The sequence below is a fragment of the Leuresthes tenuis genome, unplaced genomic scaffold, assembly GCF_036924035.1.
Source record: "Leuresthes tenuis unplaced genomic scaffold, fLeuTen1.0.hap1 SCAF_16, whole genome shotgun sequence".
In the NCBI taxonomy this organism is placed as follows: domain Eukaryota; kingdom Metazoa; phylum Chordata; class Actinopteri; order Atheriniformes; family Atherinopsidae; genus Leuresthes; species Leuresthes tenuis.
Window position 1 is genome coordinate 10298436 of NW_027325370.1, and position 26263 is coordinate 10324698.

Sequence of the window (26263 nt, forward strand, 5' to 3'; positions counted from 1 at the left end):
CGGTTCTCAGACATTTACAGATCGTTTCGAAAGAAGAGGGGATGCTACAGAATGCTAATCATGGCCCGGTCCCAACTTTTATTTTTAAGATCTGCTGCTGCCGTCCAGCTCAAGATGAGCTGATAGTTTTCATGAAATAGTAAAATGTCGCTTTCAACATGAAATATGTTTACCATGTTCTGTTGTGAATAAAATGTAGGTAATGAGATTTGCAAATATTATGTTTCTGTTTGAGATTGAAATACCTCAAAGCTATCAAATGCAACACCATCACTGAGAACCAATTGAGATTGAATATTTTGCTTGGTGGAAAAGCTGTATTTATGTAGCATATGGCTCACTCCCTCATTGTGTCATTGTTAATTTGCCAATGATTATTCATTGGCTTCTGTTATTAGTGTATAATGTGTTTGTGCTGGCAGTGTGGCATTGTTCTGTAGATTTTTCTTTGACAGTTTATTGTCATCTGTATCACTAACCAGTGAAAAGATCAGCCAAGAGAACCATGCACTAAAACAATCGGTTTCTTCAGCAAAACAAAAGTGATGTTAAAGAGCTTTCCTTTCCAGATCTCATCTATAAGCGCCGCTGCTGAAGGCTCATGCACATTGCCACAGGGCATCTGATTTCAGGGTTATTACGACAGAATATGATAAACATGATGCAAATCAGTTGATTGACAAACCGCTCTTACTGGTTGTGTTTCTCCGTACACTGGTCCTGTGTGGTTGTGTAGTACCCCAAGTACGGCCATAGATTAATGGGTTATTTTGCTTCTACAATGATGTCAAATGTTTAAAAAAAAGTTAACAAACAATGATTTACTTTAAAGCACATCAAGTGCCAGAGCTATTAATTAATTATCTGTCACATGGGGCAAGCTTTTGGACTCCTGTCAGCGTAATTAAATGCAAATTACAAAATCCAAGCATTTAATGTGTAATGGGTTGAAATTAGCTCACATAATATCAGCGTATGCAGCCATTAATGTGGCTTGAGTATCCTCGGTGTTATGCCTAATGGATACAAATTGAAATGAATGAACATGATCTTATTAGTCCGATCGTTTGGAATACTTAATATTCAACAAGTCACCTTTTCACCGTCTGTAAAGTACTACCTTTAAAGGAAAACCAGTGTATGTGTTCAAATCTCCAACTTGTTCTGCCCCCCTGAGTTCAGGTTCTGAGAGCGTGCCCAGTTTGTATCAAATCAATTTTCTTTTTAATTAGCTCTTTAATTATAGCAAGTGACACCAACTGTTGCTGTCTAAACCTGCATTAAGAAGTAATTTTCGGATTCATGTCAAGCTGCTCCGACATCATGCGCTCATCATTTTTAATGATGGGACTGATATTAAGCTGGACTCATTACTGGAGTTTTCATTCCAGCAACAACAGCTCCGTTTTTTTTTTTTTTTTTGTGAGTCTTTGTGAAGTTCAGGCCACCAGATACTGAGAGGCTCCTGACTGCTGGAGATGTTGGCAGGTCTATTTCAGGATCTCTAATGGCAAATGCATTTGTTTGACACAACCCAGCAACCACAATGCCACAGAGAGCCCGGACTCCAAGTTGTCAGTGTGCCCCCTTTATTTGTCTCATCTGGAGCTCTTGGGCCACTTCCAGCTGCGATCTCTAAACCAATCTAAGCAGCCAATCTGCTGTTGAGCACCGCTTCACTGCATACTTCATCCTTGCCTTCTTGTCCTTCTCATAGAAAAATTAGCTAAAGAGTCTAAAGAAGAAACCCAATGCTTCTTTTTTCCAAATTAAAGTGAAATTCTGATGAAGACAAATCACCAAATCAACATTAAACATATTTAAGAGTTCTTTTAAACTTGAATCTTTCTTTATTTTATCTCCCTGAAAGTGCCATGTGTATTTGAGTGTAACACAATGTATCAAATTAGCCGACTAAGATCTATCTCTACATTCAGAGATCTTTCTGGGAAACAAAAGAGTCTAATTTTTGGATTTTTTTTTTTTTTTTCAAATATCCACTCCACACCGTTAATAGAACATGAACATTATCACCAGCAAAATTAAACGAACCGAATCACACACAGATCTTGTACAGATGGACGTCGCTTGATGGAGAGACTACTGATCTGTGACACAACAAACACATTCTCTCTCACTCACTCGCTCACTCACACACACACGCAAACACACACACACACACACGATGGACTCGCATGATACTCAAAACAAGAGGTTTAATCAAAAAGCACCATCATTTTCTGCTTTCTCTCCAGTCGATGTTTGGGCAGACATGGGTCCTCCTGACTGATAATCACTATGATTGGGGGTGAAGTGTTAGATGGAGGTTGTGGTTGATGAGCAAACAGATTGGCAAGAAAATAGGAGTCGAAGGAATGTAGAGAATTTCTAAGTCACAAGCGAGATGAACGGTTGCTTGAGATAACTGTTTTCGGTTGCCTCTCACTCCTGTGTTAATCTTCATTAATGTCACAGTGTTAGTTCTCTTCTTGTTACTTCACCCAGTATAATGACGGTTTGTTCACAGTTTGGTGTTGGTTGTCTCTGTGTCTTCAACATCAGTCTGTACACGAGAAAAAGTTTCTCAGATTTAGTTTGTTCTCATGTGGTTGCATTCACAGGTGGAAGCTAAATGACTCTCTAATCCTGCCCAGCCCGGGGTCGCGTTACTCTCTCATGGGTGGAAACTTGCACATCAGCCAACTGAACAAAGAGGAAGATGTTGGTGTCTATCAGTGTCTGGCGTCAAACTCTTTTGGCACGATCATCAGCAGAGAAGCCAGTCTCCATGTTGCGTGTAAGTGGACCAGTGATTTAGCTCATGATGTCTGTTCACAGGTCTTTGGACGCAGGAAGGACTTTGAGTTGCACAGCCCTTTGATGTTGACAACATTGCTTAAAAATCACACCTTTCTCTTTAAATCGCAGCCCTAAAACCCTGACTGATGTCCGTTTAGCTCTGGACCGCAAACAAAAGCGATGCAACTCTATTTTAAGCAATTGTTTTTGGTCAGCTACCTCAATAAAGTCAGCATGCAAATGTAACCTGAACATGGAAGTAACAAACCAGCAGCAGTTTGGTTCATTCTTCCTCCACATCTATCACCTAATGCAAATATCTCTCAGAATCTGTTACACAACTGGTAATTTAGCCAGCATTTGCCCTACATGTAGTTATTGCTCCAACAGATCAAAACAATCTCCTGCCAGTCATATTTATATATTTGGTCCTGAACCCAAACTGACAACTTTTTGGAAGAAAGTGTTTGATGATAAGCAAAGCCAATGGTCATGTGGTCCCTCCCAGTGTCTTATCAGCCATTAAGGCGTCCCCTCCTGATACTAACCTCTCTGTTCCAACAAGGAGAGCTTTAGCCGTTGATAACCCATAGATTAATCTTGCTTGATTGGAGACTTATCTCCAACACATGTAAAATAAGAACTGACAACGGCCAAGAACACGTGTAATTTGTGTTCTTTTCAGTTTGATTTATTTTTATTTTTTTACTTCAGTTTGGTTCTTTTTAGTTCAACTTAGTTTCTTTTTGATATTTGTGAAGCTTTGATTTCCTTAGACAGTGTTTTAAAGTTTTGTTTGAACATTAGATATTGTTCCCTGAACGTTTAATGACCCAGCAGAGCTCTCTTTAACTGTTTATTATTACACTCAGTCTTTAGAAAGGAAAAAAAAAAAGAATAGCGTGAAGACACTATTACAGTAAACCGATACTAATAAAGTTGTATCAGTTTACTTGTGTTATGTTTTTAGGTCTTAACTCAAGCACCACCACTCATGTTTAGTCTCTCTTCGGTGACTCTAAACTTACAATACCTCTGTGATGAAGACTGTTTGATTGTATTGCCTGCCTTGACATGTACCATATAGTTGATGTTTTGTAGCCTTCATCCATCACATTTTATAAGACCACAGTCTAAGGCATCTCTTATGGCAAGGTGAACTTGAGGCCTCCACTCTTGATGGGCAGCCCATATCAAATGACAGCCCTGATATCTGTGAACAGATGGTGCAGCTAGATTGAATTCTGATGTCTGTTTCTCCGCCACAGCAGACACGGCAATGATCCTTGGCGAGAGAGCACCAGAGATATTCATCTCATCGCTATTTGGAGCTTCTTTGTCACAAAGCAGCATTAAATCTTCAGCATACAGAGCAAATCTGTATCCTGGGCTGTCAGTGGGCCGTTGATCATATTCGCATTTCCTATAAATTTTTGAGGCCCGTTTCTGAACAGTACGTCATTGTGATTGGTTTCATCCATCGCCCGGGCCTGACCGGAGACCTGCTGCTTTTGTCAACGGATGAGAACAAGCATTAGTGCTGATGTGTCATACATCTTATTTATTGCTCTCGGTTTAACTTAATTAAGTGTGCTGTGTGATTGAACGGGTCTCAGGTCAAGGAAATAAGTCATGGAGGAGCAGTCTGTTATGAGTGTCAGTATTATGTCATTTGTAACAGACTGACTCTGGGGAGCTTAATATTCTTTTTCCAAGACCAGAGGGCTTCCATCCTGTCTTGTAATAACAGTGTGAGACTGACACCGAGCTAGAAGCCATTAATAAAGAAAATACAGGATTAAGAAAATAATAATGATGTATTATTAATCTTCTTGCATCTGGAAGCTTAATACAAATGCTTCTAAGGCACGACTGCTTAAAACAAAAGTAGAACTGTGATTACAGTTTTGTCATTATTAAAAACACAATTTTACCTTCTTTAATAATGTAATGGAAAATTGTCAATTTATTCATGAAAGTCCTTGCTGATGGCGAGCAAGATGAGAGTCTTTGTTTTGCACCATCTAATGATCTCCCATATCATCAAGTGTGCAGAGCATGGATGTGTGGTGCATGAATAAAATGTAAGATTACATCTTTAATCCTCTGAAAGATGGATAATATAACAGTTTCTGTTCCCATCTGTTATGGGCTTAAACCTCTAAAAGTATAAATGTTCTTGATCCTGTTGACAGTATACCCTGTTAAAAAGATTTCACTCGCCTGTGGGGAATGATGGAAGGAATAATCTAGTTGTTTACCGAGCATCAAGCCAGATTGAGCTTTCAAATCCCGTTGGAATTATTATTTATTTTTTTTCCTTTGGTTCCAAGTGAAAGGATTTTAACTGACGCAAGATGCAGCTTTATACAACAGATTGCAAGGTCAGCAACAGAGGCAAAGTGCAATGGATGCCTGATCTGAGTAAGGACATGTTACAGCTGAGATTGTGCATGGTTTATAGAACCACAGGGGTATCGTGTATAATGATGGATGAAATTGTTAGTTGATAGCATTGCAGGATGTGCCTCCCCTATATTTTGATACAGATGGTTTTTAATCATATTCAGTCCTCTATTTGCGCTTACTGCCATATGCCTTATCTGTGTATGTACTTGGTAGAAATTATATATCCTTTTGTGCTGGCCGTTTCATTTTCCAAAAGTAATTTGCTCTTTATCCTTTGGCTTCGACTCAGGTGAAAATTAAGGCTGTTTTGAGCTGAAGTGCAACTGAGGAGGGAACAAAAGCATTTCGTGTCAGCAAATTAGGTTGTCAATCTGGGTCTCCGCTGCTTCTTAGGAAGAAAGGTGTTTTTTGAATGCAGATTAGTGCAGGGGCACCACCACTGGCGCTCAGCAAGAATTAGGCCCTTGTGATGTTTATCACTCCCCAAATGTCATGTGTCACTCAACTGCCAGAGGCTCACTACATGATTCTTCTTTGAGAACAGAGATAGAAAAGAAGAAAAGATCCATTTATAGAAGAGAAGATTGTAGCCTTCATGATAAAGCTCTCTGGACTTATTCTTTACCTTTATTTGGTAACTTGTTCAGTGTCGCTCTGCTGACTTGTTCTTGGTCATCTTATGCATAGTGTGTCTTTGGTTGTTTACACAGGTTTGCTTCTTGATGAATTGACCGCTTTTTACCTGTCAAAGTTATTTTTCATGTAGATAAGAGCAGATACTGTACGCTAAGAATAGTTTTCTGTCACAATACAGTTTCAGAAGAACTACATTACAGACAGATGGCTGTAAATAACAACTCTGAAAAGAAGATAGATACTGTCAGAAACGGGCACAAACAATAAAATGTCTCACAGCTTGATGCAGTTCAACAGACTACACTTTGGAAACAGATGTTTTGTCACAAATCAGTTTCTTAATCTCTGCTTGCATACAGTATAGGTGTTACATATTCCTTTGTCAATACTTAAATTTACCGGGTTGTACCATTTCTGGTCTCCTTTCTCTTATAAATATCATTAGGGAGAGATTCAAGCTCATCTGAATGTATCACAATTGATATATCTGATACATCTGATACAAGCAGCTCAAAGTTATGGACACTGTTCTTGTCAGCATCAGTTGTGATTTTATTATTTCTTGAGATCCACAAGTTTTCATCTATTGAAATGAAAAGTTGTCATGGAGATGCCACAGGATTTTTAAGTATAAGAACAATGTTTTTTCAATCAACTTTTATGTTGATCGTCTTTTTAACCATGTCATTTTAAAACATGTAGAGATCGTATTATCTTAACAATGTATTCTACTCATACCCACTGCTAATGGTTTTCTTATAGGAGAGAATAACTACAAAATAACCCTTTTGTTTGTTAAATGGATCATGGCTTAACGGGGAAATATATTGTGGCTAAAGAATTTCAAATGGGCTTTAGAAAAGTTTTAACAACTCTTTATGCCTTTTGTCCCTAACAGAATTGCCTAATTCTGTGTCTCTACAATCGCCTCTCATTCATTACAATGAGTCACTTTGGAGCAGCTAGCCCAAAAATGCAAATTCACACTCAATTTCATGGATCTGAAAGCACTCAAAATAGCCTGAACCCTGCCATGGAGAAGCACATAGAGGTGCAGAGCTGTGATAGGCTTGATAAGATGATCCACACCATGCTGAACAGCTTGGCTTGTCAAGCATTGTTGGCTTTTAGTGTCTAGCTCATTTACGCCCCTCTATACACCAGAGGAATATTGATCAGGAGAGCTTCACTCTCAGTGTGAGTTGAGCAACTTTGTTTTTTCATTTATGAGCCGAGAAATTTGTAAAAACAGATTCTGTGTTCTACACGGTTACTGGGAGCAGTCGTGGTAAACTGGTGACTGTGGAGAATCCAGTTTGCCTTTTTCAAATGTGAAAAGACCAACTTTTAACAAATATGTGTTAATTCAGAGTCTAAATGTAATACGTAATAGTACGTTTTTTTTTTCCCCTCAGTGTTGAGACAAAAATGTGGGATATTACCACATTTACAAGCAGTACAACTCTGATGTTCACGTAACATGAAATCGATTTGCAATGCAAAACATATTCCATCTGCTTGTCACATTTATATCAAGTCACTCAGGTGTTATGATAAATAAAAGTGTTTGTTGCTTAAACTCTGCATTTCAGCAAGTTATTTCTCAGGCAGGAACAGCCGGGGCCGTAGACATTTTGCTTTTGGGTCGTCAGACCCGTGCACGCTCCTGAGAACAGTTTCACAGGATTGTGTTGAGAGAATTTCTTTAAATTTGGCACAAATGTTTAACTCCAGATTCAGATTAAATTCGACAGTGGATGCATGTAAGGAAGAGTATAGAATGGTGAAGTAACTAACCCCAACTCCCAGACCTTGACCCTTTTTGCACTTCTTGTGGAACAAAATCCAAAAAACCAAACAAACACAGCATACCTTTCTACTGTTCTTTCATATAATTAGCTAACAGCTAACCTCTCCACCTCTAAAACAACAACAGCAACATTCTAGCTGCAGAAATATTAAAAACAAAACTCGTCTCAGGGAAACTGGAAGTCCTCCTGACCGTTAATGACACTGTCACACAAACTGTGTGCAGTGCTCAGGTGCAGAGTGGCGGCAATAAAGGAGGGCACAGAACGTATAACAGCTAACCGCATAAAACGAAACTCATTACGTTTGAGTTAACACAGTGTGACAGTGCACACACAAGCGGAGCACCAGTTACCACATACAGGTATAAGGGTTTTTAACTGTTTTAGAATCAGAAAACCCATATCTCAAAATGGGAAACAGTACCAGCTCATGCACTTTAGAAGATCCTGTCATCCTGGGGCACCATGCAGAAAAGGCCTGGATTTTCTGTACCAAATTCAGCTTAGTGTGGGAAACTTTGCCATCAAGTTAAGCTTCAGACCTACGCTGCTAATAAATTGGCGAATATCTCATCCTTTATCTTTTGCTTTCGTTACTAAATCGCTAGCTGACCTGTCTACTGGTCTTTGTAGTTGTTTCCCAGTTAAGTTTTAACTTAAACTTAACTTAACTAAACTTGACTTGCTTTTTGTGCTCCGACAGGAGGCGGAACTTGTCACATATTTAGTGATTGCACTGTTAATCCATTAAAGAAAAAAAGTCTTTGTTTGAGTCTGCCTCTAACAGACTTAAAATGAACTTGAATAAAAATCAGTTCTTATAAAATGACTAAGATAAAAGGGTGTGAATAGTACAGCCATTAACAGGCTTTTTTTAATCAAATTTCATAAACATAGCCCAACATAGCATTTGCCATTGCCTTTCCTGTTCTCCATACAAATGGCAGATGGGATTTATGTATATTGTGGAAATTTCCGTCCATCTGCTGTACAAAGCTAGTGTGTTAATATGTGATGAATCAGAATCAAATTGGATTTGGAAAAACTGATGGATGTAACATAAAACTACAGCAGGTTCCCGTTCTTTGCTCCTCTATGTGTAATACATTATGTTCCCTTGCCTCAGTTTCATAGATCTGAGAATGTAGACTCCCCTCTAACACCTGTACAATGCCTTTACATTTATGACCAGTGTATATTTCCAAAGACAGGTCAACTTTTTGGGACTTACTGCCCAAAAAGTCTATTTTAAGGTTTTATTTTGAGAGAGGCTAAGACAAGTATATCTGTATCTTGGAGGAAAGGCCTTACAAGGTGTGAAAGCTTAAATTTGTGTTAAGTTGCCAAGATTACTTTACATTAAACAGATCCAATAAAAGTACATGTTTGAGAGTTTTTGACAAATGCAGTGAGAAACAGCAGCAATGCTGTGTTAATGTTACGCAACAGTAAGGCTGACATCACGTTCATCCGCAGGCTGATAAAGATTTCTCCTTATACATCTGAAATTTCTGCTGCACCTCAATAGGATTATTACATTTATATTAACCTGGCTGCCTCAGAAAATCCAGGGGGATCTATAGATGTCTTGCTAGTTCAGAAGGGACTTCAGCGTGTTGAATGGTTTCCCTGAGGCTTTGGCTCGGCCATTGATTTAGACTTGGCCACTCAAGTATCCACACAATCTGTCTGTCCGCAGCTAGCATGAAACAACTTCATCCTCTGTAAATTAATTTGTGGGACGGGAGCAAAATAATTTGTGAAAGACGACGACGAAGAAAATGGCTTTTAAGTGTGATAATGAAATACTTACTGCTGGATGTTTTTTTTATTTATTTTTTTTATTGCACACACAGTCTGCTAAGATCACAGATTGCATTTATTTAAATGAAACTCATCCTGCTGTGCTGATACACAAGAAGTGTCAGTTTTGATTATGTCATTTTATGTCAGCCATATAGTCTCCAAGAGCCACAGCAGGCAAAAAGTAGCAAAGTGCTCAAGGGTTGTTGTCTCTATTTACTTATTTGCTTTTTCTCAGCCGACTGCCAACAAGTAATCGGTTTCCATACAAACGAAGTGTCAGTCTTTGTCATTTAATTGCTGCTGGTCTTTGTACAGTGGATGAAACACAGAAAGTGATAACAATATGCTGCTCCAATTAAATTCACTCATGTGTGATTTATGCTTGAAGAATTGCTTTCTGCTTCAGTCAGAAGTGTTAAGGACTTTATATCACAATGTCTGCATTTATTCAAACATGTTCATGATAAATATGCAAAAGTTGTGCATCATATATCAGCCTTTACTTAGAAACTGTGATGGAGCTGTATATAATTGTGCAACCGCTGATATGACTTGTAGAGTAATGCATTTTCTTTCATCTGCCTGATGTATTTCCATCCCGAATGCTTTTGTATTTTATGAAAACACGGAATGAGGATGTTGCTTTATTGCATTCGTGTTTTGATCAACAGACTTGGAGAATTTCAAGACCCAGAGACGAAGTCCAGTAAGGGTGCGTGAAGGTCAAGGAGTGGTCTTACTGTGTGGACCACCCCCCCACTCTGGAGGTAAGGTACTCTGTTCTGACGTTTTTGCATTGTGTGATACTTTAACTTCATATATCTCTTCATATATTGTTCATTATGCTGCACTTCATATGGTCAAGAGGAGACACCGTTGTTTTAATACCTAAAATATACAAATTGTGTCGGATCCCCTCTCTGCTTCCTCATGCGATGCCTTTATCTGGGTGAAGCAAAATCTTGTTTGTCCTTCCTATTCAAAGCTCCTGGCTGTTGATCTGTGTTGTTGAAGTCAGTGTAGTGAGTCATCTTTACTTTGGGACACTCTGGCCTGTCAGCTTGATTTTCAGTGGGGGCGAGGAAAAACTTTGGCATCCAGACTGAAGAGGATGTCTTCGGCTGGGGCCCTGCCAGGCTGAGTAACAGAGTATCTCTCTGAAGGTGCATTGTTTGCTTCACATCATCCCAGTGCATCAATGATGTTGTCAATAGGAGTTTGCATCCAGTGTTATTAACACCTACACAGGGGTCTTAAGATGGGCTTTTTGTCAGCGGGACTGAATCTAATTTTCCTCTGTTGAAGAGTCTGCATGTATTCTAATCCAGCACACAGCACAGGGCAGGTGGAGTTTTTGTTCATTTTGGTTGTGAAACCTCTTTAAGAGCATTTTGTATAATGGTTATAGATAGAGAGATAGATGGATAGATTAAGTGAATAAAGCCAATATAACATCAAATAAACCAATATTATTTATCATTATAGTACATAAAAAATTCTGGCCACTGCAATGAAAAATTGTGTTTTCTGGTTGCACTAATCAACAGAAATGAGCAGTGATTGTGGCTTAAGTTTACTAATAAAACTATAATGTAGGCGCACAAGGCAGATTACTCTCACTGGTGTGCATGCACTGCCAACAAATGTACAACACATTGGTGGGATGGGATTAGGGAGGCTAGGGAGGGAGACTGTTGAGCTCCTCACAAAGTCACTGCTTTTTTTACTCTAATTTCTCATTTTAAAAAGCTGAGATCCTCTGAAAATTCTAGCATCCAAGAAAATAAGATTTATAGGGTGAAAACATGCCATATGTAGTGGTAGTAGAAACTTTTCACTGATGCAGTGTTTCTGTTGTCTTTCCAGATGGAGAGGGTATATTATTTTATTGCTCTATCACATGAATGATTCAGTTTTGGAACAAACTGTTTAACGTTTAGACTCCATAAAACAGTGCTAAGTAGTTCTCAAGCCAAGTCCAAGTGATGTACCAAAGAAACTGAGATGCTGATTAAATTCAAGAGTTAAAAAAAAGTTCGGAGAACGTCCCTGTTACCTTGGCCGCAGTTGTGTTGCAACAACACAATGCACAAACATTTAGTACAAGAATGTGTTGTAGGCACCCCAGATGACAGATTAAATGTTTTCAGAGCACACGAGAAAGAGATGGACCAAGCTTGGACAAGCGGTGCCTTGCTTTATTTTATTCTTTGTAAATCACAACTCACTCCAGAAAGCGTAATAGCAACATTGGATGTACTGCCGGAAATGTGTCGGAGGGCTTAAAAATTGTAAAAAGACAATTTTGGGGCTCCAAAATTGCTACATCTCTGTTTGCTTTAAAAAAACAACAAAAAAAAACATTGCACGCCTTTATGTTAAATTACGTTAAAGATACAGGCATGCAATGCTGAGTGATTGAATTTATTACCTATATAAACTTAATACATTTTCTTATTGACAGCATCTCTTTATCTCTAACCATTTTTAAGCTGTAGCTTTTTATTATTGCCAAAATGTAAGGTTTTCTTTTGAAAAAAAAAAAGGGTTAAAGTGAAAGTTTATATAAATTCAGGCGAATTACCAATAAAGCTCTGATTCACATGCTTTTGTGTTTGCCTTGTCAGACAGCTAGATGCATCTGAAATTATGACTAAAAGCCGCCCTTTAGGACTACATATCAGTTCCCACGGTCGCTCAAAACATTTCTGTTAGTCTGTTGGCCTCCTGTAGAGTCTCGCCCCAGCTGTCAGTGCAATGTCCAATGCCGGAGATAGAAAATGTTATTTTTCACCACGTTTACTTAATCAAATCAGTTGAATAATTATGATACTTAACCATGTGTTGTACTTGACTAAGCATTTGTTAGGTTGACGTATAATCCTCCAGTTGTGCTGTTGAATCCATCATTGTGAATCTTTCACATCTTTCAAAATAATTATTTTAAGAATGAATTTGCATCCAAATACACTCTGAAGAGATTTTTTTTTAATAGGGCCCATGATGTGATCAGTGTGTGTATAATAACAGCATGTCGGGCCAGTAGTTTGTCAGCCTGTTCACTGCTTTGTTTGTTGAACTTTCTGTTAAGCAGTGTCGTCTCTCAGCGCTCCACCACAGAAGTTCAACTTTCTCAATGTACTTGAGGTACATTCTAGAAAGACTATAAACAGTTTTGTACATATAATTATTAGAGATTATGGGATTCCCATAGGAATGAATGGACTGGCAGTTAGCTCACACGTGGAATGATGTGTGTGGAAAATGATCAGGTGCACTGTCCCAGATTCTGTTTTCAGGCATCATAATGCAGGCCTAGTGCCCTAATGAAATCATTTTAAAAATAACGTCATAGCTATTGACCCCCCCCCCCCAAATGCTGTAGATAGATTGATTGAATTTCTTGACAGGACATGAAACAATTAATCTTTTTTTTTTTTTTTTTTTAGCACAGAGCACCTTGAGTGAAGGAAGCCAAAATGAGGGCCTAAAATAAAAATAATGAAATTGAATTTAAAAAAAAAGAAAAAGAATTGCCTAACAGTAATTTCAAGCTTGACTTTAAACATGAGTTGCATGCTTGGGTGTGAGGTGACTGTTCCCCTCCGACCTCCGTAAGTGATTAATTTTTGAAGACATGCAGCAACCTGCCAGCGGCACAGCTGGTGCATCACTTATCGCCGCAGAAGAATAAGAAGCAATATGCAGCTGTCGAGCTGTTCCCCAAATTGACGCCAAATAGGAAAACCTTTCATTGAACACTGCTGCAAGGTTTTCTGACCAAGCTCCTGTGTGATGAATGAGTTATAAATTAGAATGTGTTGGTTGTATTATTTGCTGAGCACAAACTATTACCTGATGTTTCCTGGGAAAAAAAAAGTCTAACTCATGCAAGCCTAATGGTACACTGGTGTTATGGTAGGGTTTGATCAGTGGATGTTAGAAGAATACCTTGTGTTTATAAGAAAAGCTGGATAAATAAACCATATTCTTAGAAGTGACAGCCTTGTTGTGACGTTTGGAAATGTACCTTGGTATAAAATGTACTTATGCCAACACCTACTCACATCAGCATTCAACCAACACGCAGCATTGTCAGAAGTGTCGGGCTTCTGTATAACATTAACTGCACAGACGGCGTTCAAAATTGGGCTGTTTTGAAAAGTCAGGTCACTTCGAGTGATCAAATTTGATAGTTTATCATTCAAAAGAGAAAAACATTGGTTTACTGGGGATCATACCGCATCAGAAAGTTGTGTTGTTTGTTTGTTGCCAAGGCAGTTCTCTATTCACGTCGTTCAATTCATTTTTACAATTTGGAGAAGGAAATTGCCTCCTTTCTTTGAATGCTTTGACAAAAGACTACGTGTTTCCTGGACAACATTTCAAGCATGTTTTTGATGGAGGGGCAGGCATTGGTCAACCTTGACTGACCTTTTCTTGTAATGGTTGCATGTAAGGATGGACACATACAGTAAATAACTGTAATTTATTTACTTGAAAGTTTTAAGAGGCGCCTTTGAGACAAAAATCAAGAAACTAATTTTAATCGTTAAATGAATGTTTAATTGAATTATTTCATGTTGTACTCACAGTGGCTACACAAATGTTAAATTTAGAATACTGTGTATAGTTGCTCTAACAACTTTGCACAGGAGTTGGGGTAAGTAAAACCCCCGATGCAGCATTTTTAACAAACTAATTGTGTAATTGAATTTGTTATTATCATATTTTTATTCGGTTAGGTCTAGTCTAGTTAGGGTGGAAGCGATACATTCTAATTTGATTTATTTTTTATTAAAACTTCATTTTTACCAAGATTTGCATTTACAGTCAGCTAAATAACAGGTGAAAGTGCAGCTTAATAAATGAACGAAATGTATAGATTTTTCTGATTGCCGAGGTGTTTTAAAAAGAATAAAATGCAAATAAAGGATTTTTCTATCCTTTTCTAGTCTATTTTTCTTTTTACATTCTTCTTTTTTGCAAGTACAAGGCCAATCCTCAATGATTTTTCATGTGTGCAGCTGAAGATGATGTAATGAGAGGATTCCACCTGCCACCATCTAACTAGGTGTTGGATGAACATGCTTCTTTTGTTTATGTTATCAGCAGCTATGATTTTAACCACTTCAAGAAACCTCACAGTATGTGTACTGTTAAAATAAGAACATTTAAATATCATAGCGTTTCCTTTATCCTGTTCATTTTCATAACATTTGGGAAATTTAATTGGCCTCTGGTGTGGATTTTGTTTAAGATCTCTGGGTATATTTTACATGACATTACACTTCAGGTGTTTTCCAAGATGTATGCCTCTGTTTGTTTTGGTGAAGAACATTGACTGAATTATTTGAGATATCTGGATGTTGCTTTCGTCTTGGAAATGGAAAGAGATTTATTCAAGAACTATTTTCAATAGTTCATATTTTTCTTTTCTGTCAATAATTCCCAAAAATTGAATTACAGTAGACTCCCAGTTCCCCTTTGGACTTCCCGTCAATGTGATTTTGTAGATTCTGGATCGCAGCCCTGGAGGGACTTTTGTCAGAACACAGAACACGTGGCCTATATCTGTCACAAGGAGTCTTGCACAAAGTCTTCAGGTGCTCATAAAAGACTTGTAACTACACAGACAGTGCTGTAGATTCTAAAGACCTGCTAAATGCTCTACCGACATTCTTCTATGATCTAAAATGGTGATAGAACACAAATGTAATACAATTGTAAAACAAATACATTCAGATTTATTGAGCCACATTATATTGTGACTTTAGATTTAGTAACTGTTGCACTTTTTGGTTTTAAATAGATATATACATGTACATAAACACATACAGACATACATGCATGCATGCACTATCCTGGGTGTGGGACATGGGCTCCATGTCTGTCAATCCCACATTTTAAATGGATTAACACTTGTTTGGAGACATTTATCGAACTTGTGATAGCACAAGCACTTGTGGTCATCTCTAGTGAATTCATCTCTTCTGTTGACACCTGCTAACTGCTTATGGTGCAGACATTATCTGGTGAGCACATGGTTTGTATGTGTGTGTGTGTGAGAGAGAGAGATGGGGGGGAGAGATCTGACCTGGATATGAAGCCCCAATAGCTCAAAATAAATAATAGTTACTTGACTTAACTCAAGGAACACAATGCCCTCTAACAGGCTTTTCAAGGCATTGTGCAGCTCTTCTCTTCTTTGAAAATAATAATTAACATCAGACCTTTCCGATCAGCCTTTTTAGTGACCACCCGTTATGTGAGATGAATATTAGACAATAAAGATCATGGCAGCGCTTCACGGGGCTGGAGAGGTGGGTGCAACCTGGAATAAGTAGGCAATGTTTGAGAATAATGTTCAAATAAGTCAAAACTGATGCCATTGACTTGATAAACATTTCAGCTCAATAGATATGCATGTTCAGAGCAGATAGAAGCACAGTCTCATATAATGCAGGACATTTCTGTGATGATGCGAAATAAAAGGATCTCAAATCCCAATATTCATTCTTTCTTTCAGACTAACTGTCAATAGTAATTTTATTTGGATGAATGCTGAGAAATGGCTTTTTTTTTTCCGTCCAACTGGGTCAGTGAGCTTCCCTGCTGTTTTCATTCTACTAAAGAAATGCAGCCAAAAGCCCGCCTGATTTTATTGTATATGTGTTGTGAAGAAACATATCTGTTCAATGGAGACCTTTCCCCACGCTTTGAATTATCTATTTTTCTTTTTCAGACTCTCAGAAATTACTCTTGCTCATGGTGATGTAGAGGTTATTAAGAGATGCTGTGAGGAAGAATCATCTTCAGTTTTCCAATATAATTGCAGAGAGTCTAGCCTGATTGTGTTGGATACAGTTTTCACATTTCCTTTCCAATTGTGGAATCCAGCTGTGGCTATAGAGCATAATTTGACATGTAGTTTGATCATAACCGACAGATTATATAGAAAGAATAAATTGGAATTCAAATATCATGATAAAGTTAGAAGCTTAGGCAGTTCATGGCATGTTTTACTCTGATAGTACTTACAACACTGTGACTATGCTATTGCATATTAGAATCGCAAGAAATCCTGATTGGCATTTAAATTGACTTCAATGTTGGAAAAGTGAGTAGCATGTTGTCGTAAACGGTGATGGGACATAATTCAAGATCAGCAGATTAAGGTCTTCCACAGGATCTGCTTCATCTCCCCATTAAAGGCTTAAAACATCCCATGCATCATTCAGGGGGCCATTATTTCACTGTAACAACTACTGAAAACCCACAAGACCCCTGCAGGAGGTAGGTTTTGTGTCAAAGACGCTTTGAAGTTGCACTTAAAAATTGCTATAAATATTGTTTAGTTTCCAAGAGAAACCCTGCCTGAGATCTTTGTCTGCATTGTTCCTTTATTTGCATTAGATGTTGGTCTGTGTCATGTTTTGCTTTGAGATGATCTGAATGACTGTGGTTAGTTCAAGGCCTAATGCATCTGACCTGCTTCCACTAATGGAAGAGGGCCTTTCAGATGTATTCAAGGCTGAAATCGCTTGTTTTTCTCCACCCAGTGTCCAAAACAGAAAATGCTTACTGGCTAGTAACCGTACATATAGCTTGCAGGGATTTTCCCATGTAGTACGTGACCTAGGCCATTTCGTAGAGTGAACTTGTGTGTTAGGAGTACAGATTGGATGTCCTGGTTAATGGATTTCACTATCCGGGGAACAGACTTGCGAGTATGCTCTTTGACACAAGCGGTGCATATACTTTTCTTTGACACAAACTTGTACTTAAACCCACTCCTGATGCACTATGTCCTTGGCCCGTCATGTTCCATTTCTCTTCCCTCCTATCAGATCATTAAGTGGAAATTGATGCTGCCTGTTCATTACACAAGGCCTAAATGGAACCACAATGAAAATCTGCCACTCACTGTCACTCATGATTGCATTATTCAATTACCACCCATCAACAGAAGGCTCTCAAGTCGATCAAATACAACTATCAGTGCTTTTCGCTTCCTTTATCCTGTTTCTCAGCATGAATCTTTAACAAGCTAATTAGTAACCGCTTATTTGTTGTTGTTCCGTTTTGTCATGCCCTGCACCTTTGAAGGATGACGTATGGTTTCAAAAGCAAGCATAAAATATGCATGACTATATGCATGAGCTTGGATATATTATTGCGGGGGAGAAGAGGATGTTCCAGCTATTCTCTTTGTTGGTCGGACTGATCAAGTCAGGAAGTTATTTTGATAAACCACAGAGGCTGGAATGGAGTTTGTGGCAAAAGTTACTGAAGATACAAACACTGAAGCTGAAATGCAACTCCCTTTAGCAAGGGTCTAAATGTGCCCTCAGTGACGGTAACATGAATACACTGGGAGATGCACAGATGATCAGCAGGGAAGCGGAGTGTCTAAACCAGAGAAAAGTCGAGTTGACGAATCACAAAAAAAGATATTATCAGTGTAAGTCATAGTTGAAATGTGGAGCTGTGTGGTAATTTAGCCTTTTAGCAGCATTATCAGTTCATGTGATGAGGAGAGACACACACACACAGTCTAAAGTTAGACTTGTTGCATGGTTTTACCAGTTTCCGGGGCCTTCTTTCTCTACCACTAAAAATCTGAAAATAAAGTGTTCCAAATTTACCATGCAGAAGTATTTGTATAAATATCAACCTAAAAAAGTCCCAAATGTCTGTGATTAAGGGGATTTCTGCTTTGGGAGCTTTCAGCAGACAGAAAACAGTTCAGGTGGTATCCCCTTTGTGCGTGCTGCACACTTTCAGTTCAGGTGATGTATAAAAGCGGTGAAACCTCTATCCTGGACTACAGAAAATGCCTGGTTATCCAGTCCCAAGAATGTCATAATGTTTTGTTTTTTTTCTTTGCTGACATCAGAGGTTGCTGACAACATCGAGAATCAATATGAGCATGTGGTCTTTGTAAGAATCTTTTTTTTTTTCTTTATCAAATTGGGCACATTCTGATACTGTTTCATGTTGTCCCAGCGTTTAACGGTTATTTCTTTACTGCCAAAGCACGTCTGTTAACACTTGTTTCTCCCAGACTTAAGATTTTTATGGTATTGGAAAATTGACACGATGGAAACGTAAACATCACTGATGAAAAACTGAGAGAGGAAAAGAAAGAGGTCCGTTTAAGCATAGTTCAAATCTCATCTTGGGTCCTTATGAAGATATCAAGGTGAAGTTGTCTTGTAGTTGAAGAAACAAAAAGGAGTATCTTCTCACACACATCGCCAGGTGTCATTGCTTAGATTTACGAAAAACAAAAAAAAGTCAGGGTGTGAAAGTTTATCTAAATTCTGAAAATCATTCAGAAGGTTAAAAAAAGAAAAGAAAAGCTACCAGAACAGACAGAGCAGTACACCAGAAGGATGCTGAAATGTGCTGGCATGAACAGCGTTTGAGTTAACGCAGACACAGCAGATGACCAGAGCAGAATGAATGACATAAATGAGGGTGACACAACTTCTCAAGACTCTTATTCACTTTGTGATTAACAAGGTTGCAATGATATGTCAAAGCTCAAACATCCTCCTCCCCCTCAAAGACCACATGTGAAAAATCCTGAGTCAGTAGTGTCCGACTCGCATCTCAATTATTTCTTGCTCTGTAGTGCAGAGTCATCGCTTAGACAAGTTTTTACCAACAGCCAAGATTGCTTTTGGGACAGGGATGCAATATGGTCCACAGCAATCTATCCTTGTGTCAATATGTCAAAACACCATCATTCCTTTTTATAATGTTGCTGGTTGATAGTACAGCTTCTATGACTATGGTTGGTAGTACTGGGAGTCTTTCTCAGAGGCTTATTATCATGGATGACGAAGGTGGACATAAAATGAATAACACGACCTGTAAAACATTGTTTTTATAGGATATTATACAGCTTTTCTTTTTCTGTACTTAAATATTTGATTTAAGGTCCCTCGCTGTGGCATGGCAGCCTAAAACAGAGCAATTTTCTTTTTCTATATCTACGCATGTACAGCTTCCTAAATTAAATTTGAATGGATGATAATTCTCAAGCAGAAAAGGTATATAAAATGTATACTATTAAATTAAATTAATTTGTCATAGGCTTCTGATATTAAAATGTTAATTATGTTGGGAGAGTTCATTTAGAACATGTAGTATTCTCAATTTTTATTTTTTTTTACAATTCATAAATCTACAGCTAACACTGGCAGTCCTGGGTCAAATTTAAGATTTCTTATGTCACTTGCACTTTTATTGACATGGCAGCATGGTCATCTAACAGTTTGAAAGAAATTAAGGTTCATGTGAGTGGTCAGTGTCATACCTTCAGTAGAAAGCAGTCAGAAAAGAAACCCAAGTGGCGAGTCGGGCTGAAAGCTACTCAGAAGAGCCACGAGAAGAGACATTTATAGTGTTTTTTTTTTTTTTTTAAATCTGCAACAACTCAAACTCAGTTTTTTCAAAAGAATCCTCTGAGGATGTCACAACTGAATCAGACAGTTGTTTAAAAAATAAAAATAAGAAATATATATATATATATATATATCCCTTTAAGTCGCAGTGTGTCTGTCTAAATGTTTGCTCGGTCATACAGCAATAACCAACCAACATTTATGTTATGATGTAAAAATCTACTTTTCCAAAAACTAATTTATTCAAACTCTCAGTATCATCAATTCCACGTAGTGGATGCATGAAACTTTTAACCATATTAAGGGCATTTATCCAGCAGTGAGTGAGAGTAATTGCTCTTCTATTATAAATTATGTTTTTAATCACGGAAGGCTGGCACTCAGTCCAATCCACTAATTGCTTTATCCCTTAGGGCAACCACTCACACTAAAGTGATGAGAACGCTGATAAAGCCCACATTATCTGTACATGTATTGAGGTGATTTATAAATACAGCATGTGTTTCTACCCGTTGCCCACATCCATTCTCTTTCATTTTGTGCACAGAACTTACCTTCACATGGATCTTCAATGAGTACCCGTCTTTTGTCATCCAGGACACACGCCGATTTGTGTCCCAGAAGACAGGCAACCTCTACATCGCAAAAGTGGAACCTTCTGATGTGGGCAATTACACCTGTGTGGTCACCAACACGGTCACCAAAAGCAGTGTTCAAGGACCACAAACGCCTTTAGTCCTGCGGCTTGATGGTATGATAGAAAGCACTTTGTTTTCAAATCTAAATTTTAAACAGTGAACCCCTGAAAGCACAGGTGCAGAACTTTAATTAGCCACTGCCTGGAATAATTACAAGCTTTATTTTGCAAACTGTTGCCAGCTAATTTAACGATCTGTACCTCATTTTATGACTTTAACTTGGCTCACAGTAATGGCATTTTTGAAGCTGTCTTGTTTGTTTGTTCACGCTGCTTTTCTGGAACATACTTTAACGATATATCACAACCTCACCTGTAATCGCAAACATTCAAATTAGATATTTTTCCCAAAGGGCTATGCGCGGAAAAAATGGGATCCAACAAGCAGTGTGGTTTCTTGAAACCCTTATATACCTGCATCAAATAGACATACTATGTTTTCATTTATGCACTGTGCAACCTTTTCCCCGCCCTGAGCTGAAAGGATTTAAGATCTTTGATTTAAAGACTCGTGGCATCTCTGTTATGTTTCCAGGTGTGATGGGTGAATACGAGCCGAAGATTGAAGTGCAGTTCCCTGAAGTTGTCCCTGTCGCTAAGAGCTCAACTGTCAAACTGGAATGTTTTGCTCTTGGAAAGTACGTCCCACTATGTGTCATTCTACCACAATGATAACCACACCGTTTGTTGTTTAATATGCCAGTGTAAGTAAACTGCACGGCAATGAGTAGAGGGAATCGAAATGATATTGAAAGCAGGAACCACTCAAGAGTTAACATGTCAAAGTGAACTAACATGAAAATGCTTCGTCTCTTTCACTACTTTACTGGAATCATATAGTTGTATTAGTTGGTCAAAGACTAAGCAATCATCAGCTTTGTTTTTCATTTTATGCCCTTGCTGTGTGTTGTGCTTTCTTGCCCTCAGCCCAGTGCCAACAATCAGCTGGAAAAGAGTGGATGGTGCCTCTTTTGGCAGGAAGGTGGATATAAACAAAGCCAGTGGAGTATTAGAAATCCCTTATTTCCAACAGGAGGATGCAGGGATATATGAATGTGTGGCTGAAAACAGCAGAGGAAGAAACTTGGTTAAAGGAAAGCTTTCTTTTTATGGTGAGTACTGTAGAAGGATGGTGTCTCTGGCTTTGATCTGAAACTTACTGCACTTGACACCTCCTGTCTTGTGTATAAAAAAAGAATCTTCTACTTTCAACCTGTCAGTCTTTTTCCCAACATATCATGAACATTTATGGACTTTTAGACAGTCTTCTACCCCTCGATTCACAACCTCATTTAAACCCCTTGAAAGTTTGACTACTCTGAGATGTGGTTCAAAGCCTTGTGGGTAAAAATGTAACTTTGGTGCGATTACATCAAAAAGTTGTATTTTCTATCATGCAATCTGTAGCTTTTATTAGTGTCTCTGTATGACTACATCAAATAGTGGAATTGGATGATAAATTAACCTGTTCCCAGTAGATTTATATTCGAGTCATTTCTAACAAGCTCTTTTTTGTGCCTGAAGCTTTCATATTAGGGTATTATATTACATCACCTTTCAGGGAGAGGTGATTTTTCCCTCACCAACACTGGACTTATGACACATATTTCAAGAAAGCTTTTAATGTCCCTTGATGATGGACTTTTATAGTTTCCCACTCCATTATGTTACAGTTTATGCATTGATGATGTCTCACTATAAGGCCCTTTGGGGACGTTCTTGACTGAAATCAGATTCATAGTTTTCTTTCCTGTGAGGGAGGATGCCTTTGATATGATAATATGGGTTTTCACAGCACCTGGAAGTGAGATGAAATGCACTCAGTAAATTTAGATAGGCTGGGGATTAAACCTACTTTACTTGAAGCAATATAACATCACATGACTGGCTGCTGCCAGTGTAACAGGATTAGAACAACTTAAAGTGGCAGAGTGATGTTAATTTTCTTAGCAAGGTAATCATTTCCAGCTAATATATGGCTATGACTGCATGGTTGCTTTGTTGTGTGGCCTCTGTAAAGTTTCTCTGCTGTAGCTGTGTGGAAGTCGTGTTTCTCCTTGAAAGATTTAAGTCTCGTCTCATCTCACAACCTCACAGACTGACTGGCTGCCAGGTGATAAAAATCTGTAATCTCATTTTAAAGTCCCACAGATGGGAGCTGGTGGGACATCCATCAAGTCTATAGAAGAATCAATATGAGCATGTGGTCTTTGTAAGAATCAAACAGTACGTGCACAGTAACAATAGGGGGTAGGGTGTTTATCTCTTGCTTTGATTTTCTCTCTTAATTGACCATCTACAGTTCAAGGGGATTTAAGAAATTGGTCAAATTGGTTAAATTACACACTGGTCTTGTTGTTTAGTGCATTTGGATAGATACAGTTCCGGTAGTATAATATAGCAGTAGTAGTTGTGTAGTATAGTTTATTTTAATAGCACATTTCAAAGACTAATGTCACAAAGTGCTTTACAGAAAGTGACTTAGAATGACTTTGTGTTGAAGCTACTGTGTGATGTCCTCATTTCCATTATGTCTTATTTGCAATGTTGTTTACTGGCTGTCATGTAGTAAGTGTTCCACTGTAGTGATGCATTCTCACTATCAAACGTATTTATTATTATGCCAAGTGTACATCTTTCATTAAAGGTGACCATCTTGTTTTGATTTCACAACAAAATACTATGTTTAAAAAAAATGTGTGTTAAGAAATCCCATGCCTTTCCAAAGTTACCTTTTTATTTATTATTTTTAACCTACTTTAATGAGTTAGTTACTGTTGAGTAGAAACTCAAACTGCAACACAGTTTAATGAAGTTGGTAATCACAAAGAGAATTTATCAGCAAGAAACAGTTTAATTAAATAAAGAACAGGAAGTGGCAGCTAACCTCCACTGTCTTTGATCAGTGACCCTGAAATATCATAGTTAACCTTAGCTTGATCAACATTTGCTCTCACACTTTTATTTATAAGCTATAGCACATGTTATATTTGCTATCCATTCTGAGATCAAGGACTGTACAAAGGACTGTGACATTATCTGAGAGGTCAAAAGCCAATCATAAGATAGCACAGCATTGTCTGAATCGTGAATTCGCCGATGACCTCGCATGCGCTAAGAAACCAGGGTGATTGAGTCTACATGCAGCCAAAGGCCAGCTGAGGATAAAGTTGTGAAAACATCAAAGATTAATCCAAAAAAAAAAAAAAAAGTGACCTCAAACCCTGCACTGCACTTGATTAGCTCCTTAGTAACTCTCTAGTAGATCTGGTAAATGGTTGTCAACAGGCAGAGAAGAGACAGACACATTTTCTGATTTATAAGTGAGATTACACTGTCAAAGAAATGCAGCTAGGCAAGCAGACAGACCGTCTCAACTACCTTTGCTGTTATTTCCCTTGACCCTGGCAGGGTATCAGGTGGTTATGTGGATGTTGCATAAGGTCCACAAATCTTACACTGTTGTCAGGAATAAGATGGCAGTCATATATGTGGCAGTATGAACACTTTCGTCTATATCGTGGAATTTATTAATGGATTTCTTGTGTTTCATGTGACAAAAGGAAAATATAACCTGTTTCGATTGAACACTTTTAGTGTTGGCCATACATGAGTTACAGGATTATCAGTAAACCTGATCGATGATTCAGATTTACATCACAGGAACAATGTGAAACCGGCTGTATCAAACCCAAATATCATTGTTTAGCGTTTGTCTGAGGCATTCACAATTGATTTTTCTTCATAGTAATCTTATAAAGTTGTTTTTATTTGTATGTTTTCTAAGTAGAGGTCAGCTTCCGGTTAATTGGAAGTGAATTTATGATTTGTGCCCTTGGATGCTTCTTTAATGGAGTAATTGCCTGCTTGGTTGGTTCATCGATTTATTCTAAAACTAATGCATTCAGGTGTTACTCAAGCATTTCTGTAGCGTTAAAGGGTTCATTTGCAGTAAGTTGTTTTGACCTCACAGCTCCACCGCAGTTGATAGAGAAGCCCCAGGATGTTCAGAAGACCATTGATGAAACTCTGCTGTGGGAATGCAAAGCCAACGCAAAGCCCAAACCCTCATACCGCTGGCTGAAGAATGGAGAGCCTCTGGACCCCATGGAGGTAAGAGATTTGTGAAATTAGTCTTAGATAAAGACATGTAAATGTGAACATAAGAACACAGCAGTGTTCCTCTGCAAGCACACAAAGACTGAAAGAAACAAGCAGGCAGACAAAAGACTAAAACGGAAAGTGTCACAAAATGATGTCGGGTTAAATTACATAATCAATGCGCAAAAGGCAACATCAGATGATTAATCAGGAGTGTTCACCTGTATTTTAAGGTTATTTGTCTAAACCAGATGATTCATTTATGTTATGGGTGTGTAAACTTCCCTCTTTTTCGTTTCAACTCTGCTCCAGTATTTGTCTTTACACCACTTTGGTTTTCCATATTGATCTTTTTATCATCAACATCACAGATATTCATGCAACCTGTCTTCTGTTACTGATCAACACAGAGATTTTGACAGCGAGCTGATTAGGCCTGCTGAAAGTCTTGATTTTACTGGCTTTTTATACAAAGAGCATTGCTGCTTTTTTTTTCTTTTTTTTCCTTTTTCTTCGTTAAAAGGAATAGTTGAGAGAATTAGGCTTAAGAGATGATAAGATTACATTAGATTTAGTCCAGTTAAGTTTATTTATATAGCACATTTTATGTACAAAACAATTCTAAGTGCTTTACATAAAATAAAAGCATTACAGCGGGGAGTGGAAGAAGCATTGAAAATACATGAAAGAAAGAAAATAATTAAAATGATTAACAACAAGCAACAGTCTGGATAAGTTAAAAGATACCGTGCAGATTTCATGCACTGATAAATGAGAAAAGAAATGTTTTTAACCTGGATTTGAAAATGTCTACATTTGGTGACAGTTTAATCTCCACTGGCAGTTTGTTCCACTTGTTTGCAGCATAACAGCTAAATGCTGCTTCTCTGTGTTTAGTCTGGACTCTGGACTGGATCAGCTGACCTGAGTCCTTGGATCTAAGAGCTCTGCTGGGTTTATATTCTCTGAACATATCACATATTTTGGGCCTAAACCGTTCTGGGATTTGTAAACCATCAGTAGGCTTTTAAAATCTATTGTGACTGACTGGAAGCCAGTGTATAGATCTCAATCTCTTAGTCCTGGTTAAAACTCTAGCAGCAGCATTTAGGACTATTTTGCTCAAAATATATTTGTTGGATTTATTTAGCTTGAAATCTAGTAATGCTTCCAACTCACATGCATGAACTTGGCAAGAACATGTCACTTTGAAATGGCTGTGGCTTGCTTGGGACTAAATTTGGCATCAAGCGTGTGCTTGTATGTGTGTGTGTGTGGGGGGGGGGGGGGGGGGGGGGGGGGGGGGGGTGTTTGTATGTGTTTTGCAAAGAAGCCAAAGTGATGCCATTTTCTGCCTGTCATCAACCAGGGACTTTGTCAACAATTTAGCGCTCAATCTCTCCTATCTCCTGCTCTCAATTTTATCATTAAGCCTCTTCTCTCTGGGTAGAGTTAAAGAAAAAAAAAAAAGAAATCTTATCATCCAAAGTGCATTTTAAATTTAAGCAATTTGACGTGTTTCGTGTTTTTGTTCTGCTAGAGTGAGTGTGCTTTCTGTCTAAAAGGAACAGCTTCAGTGAATCTCTCTG

General features: G+C 38.2%; 1 protein-coding gene across 1 annotated transcript in view; it reads left to right on the forward strand.

The window, feature by feature from the left end:
* The window catches only part of cntn3a.1 (contactin 3a, tandem duplicate 1), an 83757-nt gene that overhangs the window by 18015 nt on the left and 39479 nt on the right, over positions 1-26263 (forward strand). Inside the window, exons 4-9 of the mRNA XM_072367491.1 lie at positions 2622-2797; positions 10133-10228; positions 20424-20627; positions 21109-21211; positions 21501-21685; positions 24547-24686. Coding sequence (XP_072223592.1) covers positions 2622-2797; positions 10133-10228; positions 20424-20627; positions 21109-21211; positions 21501-21685; positions 24547-24686 — 904 coding nt within the window. The remainder of the gene's footprint in view (positions 1-2621; positions 2798-10132; positions 10229-20423; positions 20628-21108; positions 21212-21500; positions 21686-24546; positions 24687-26263) is intronic.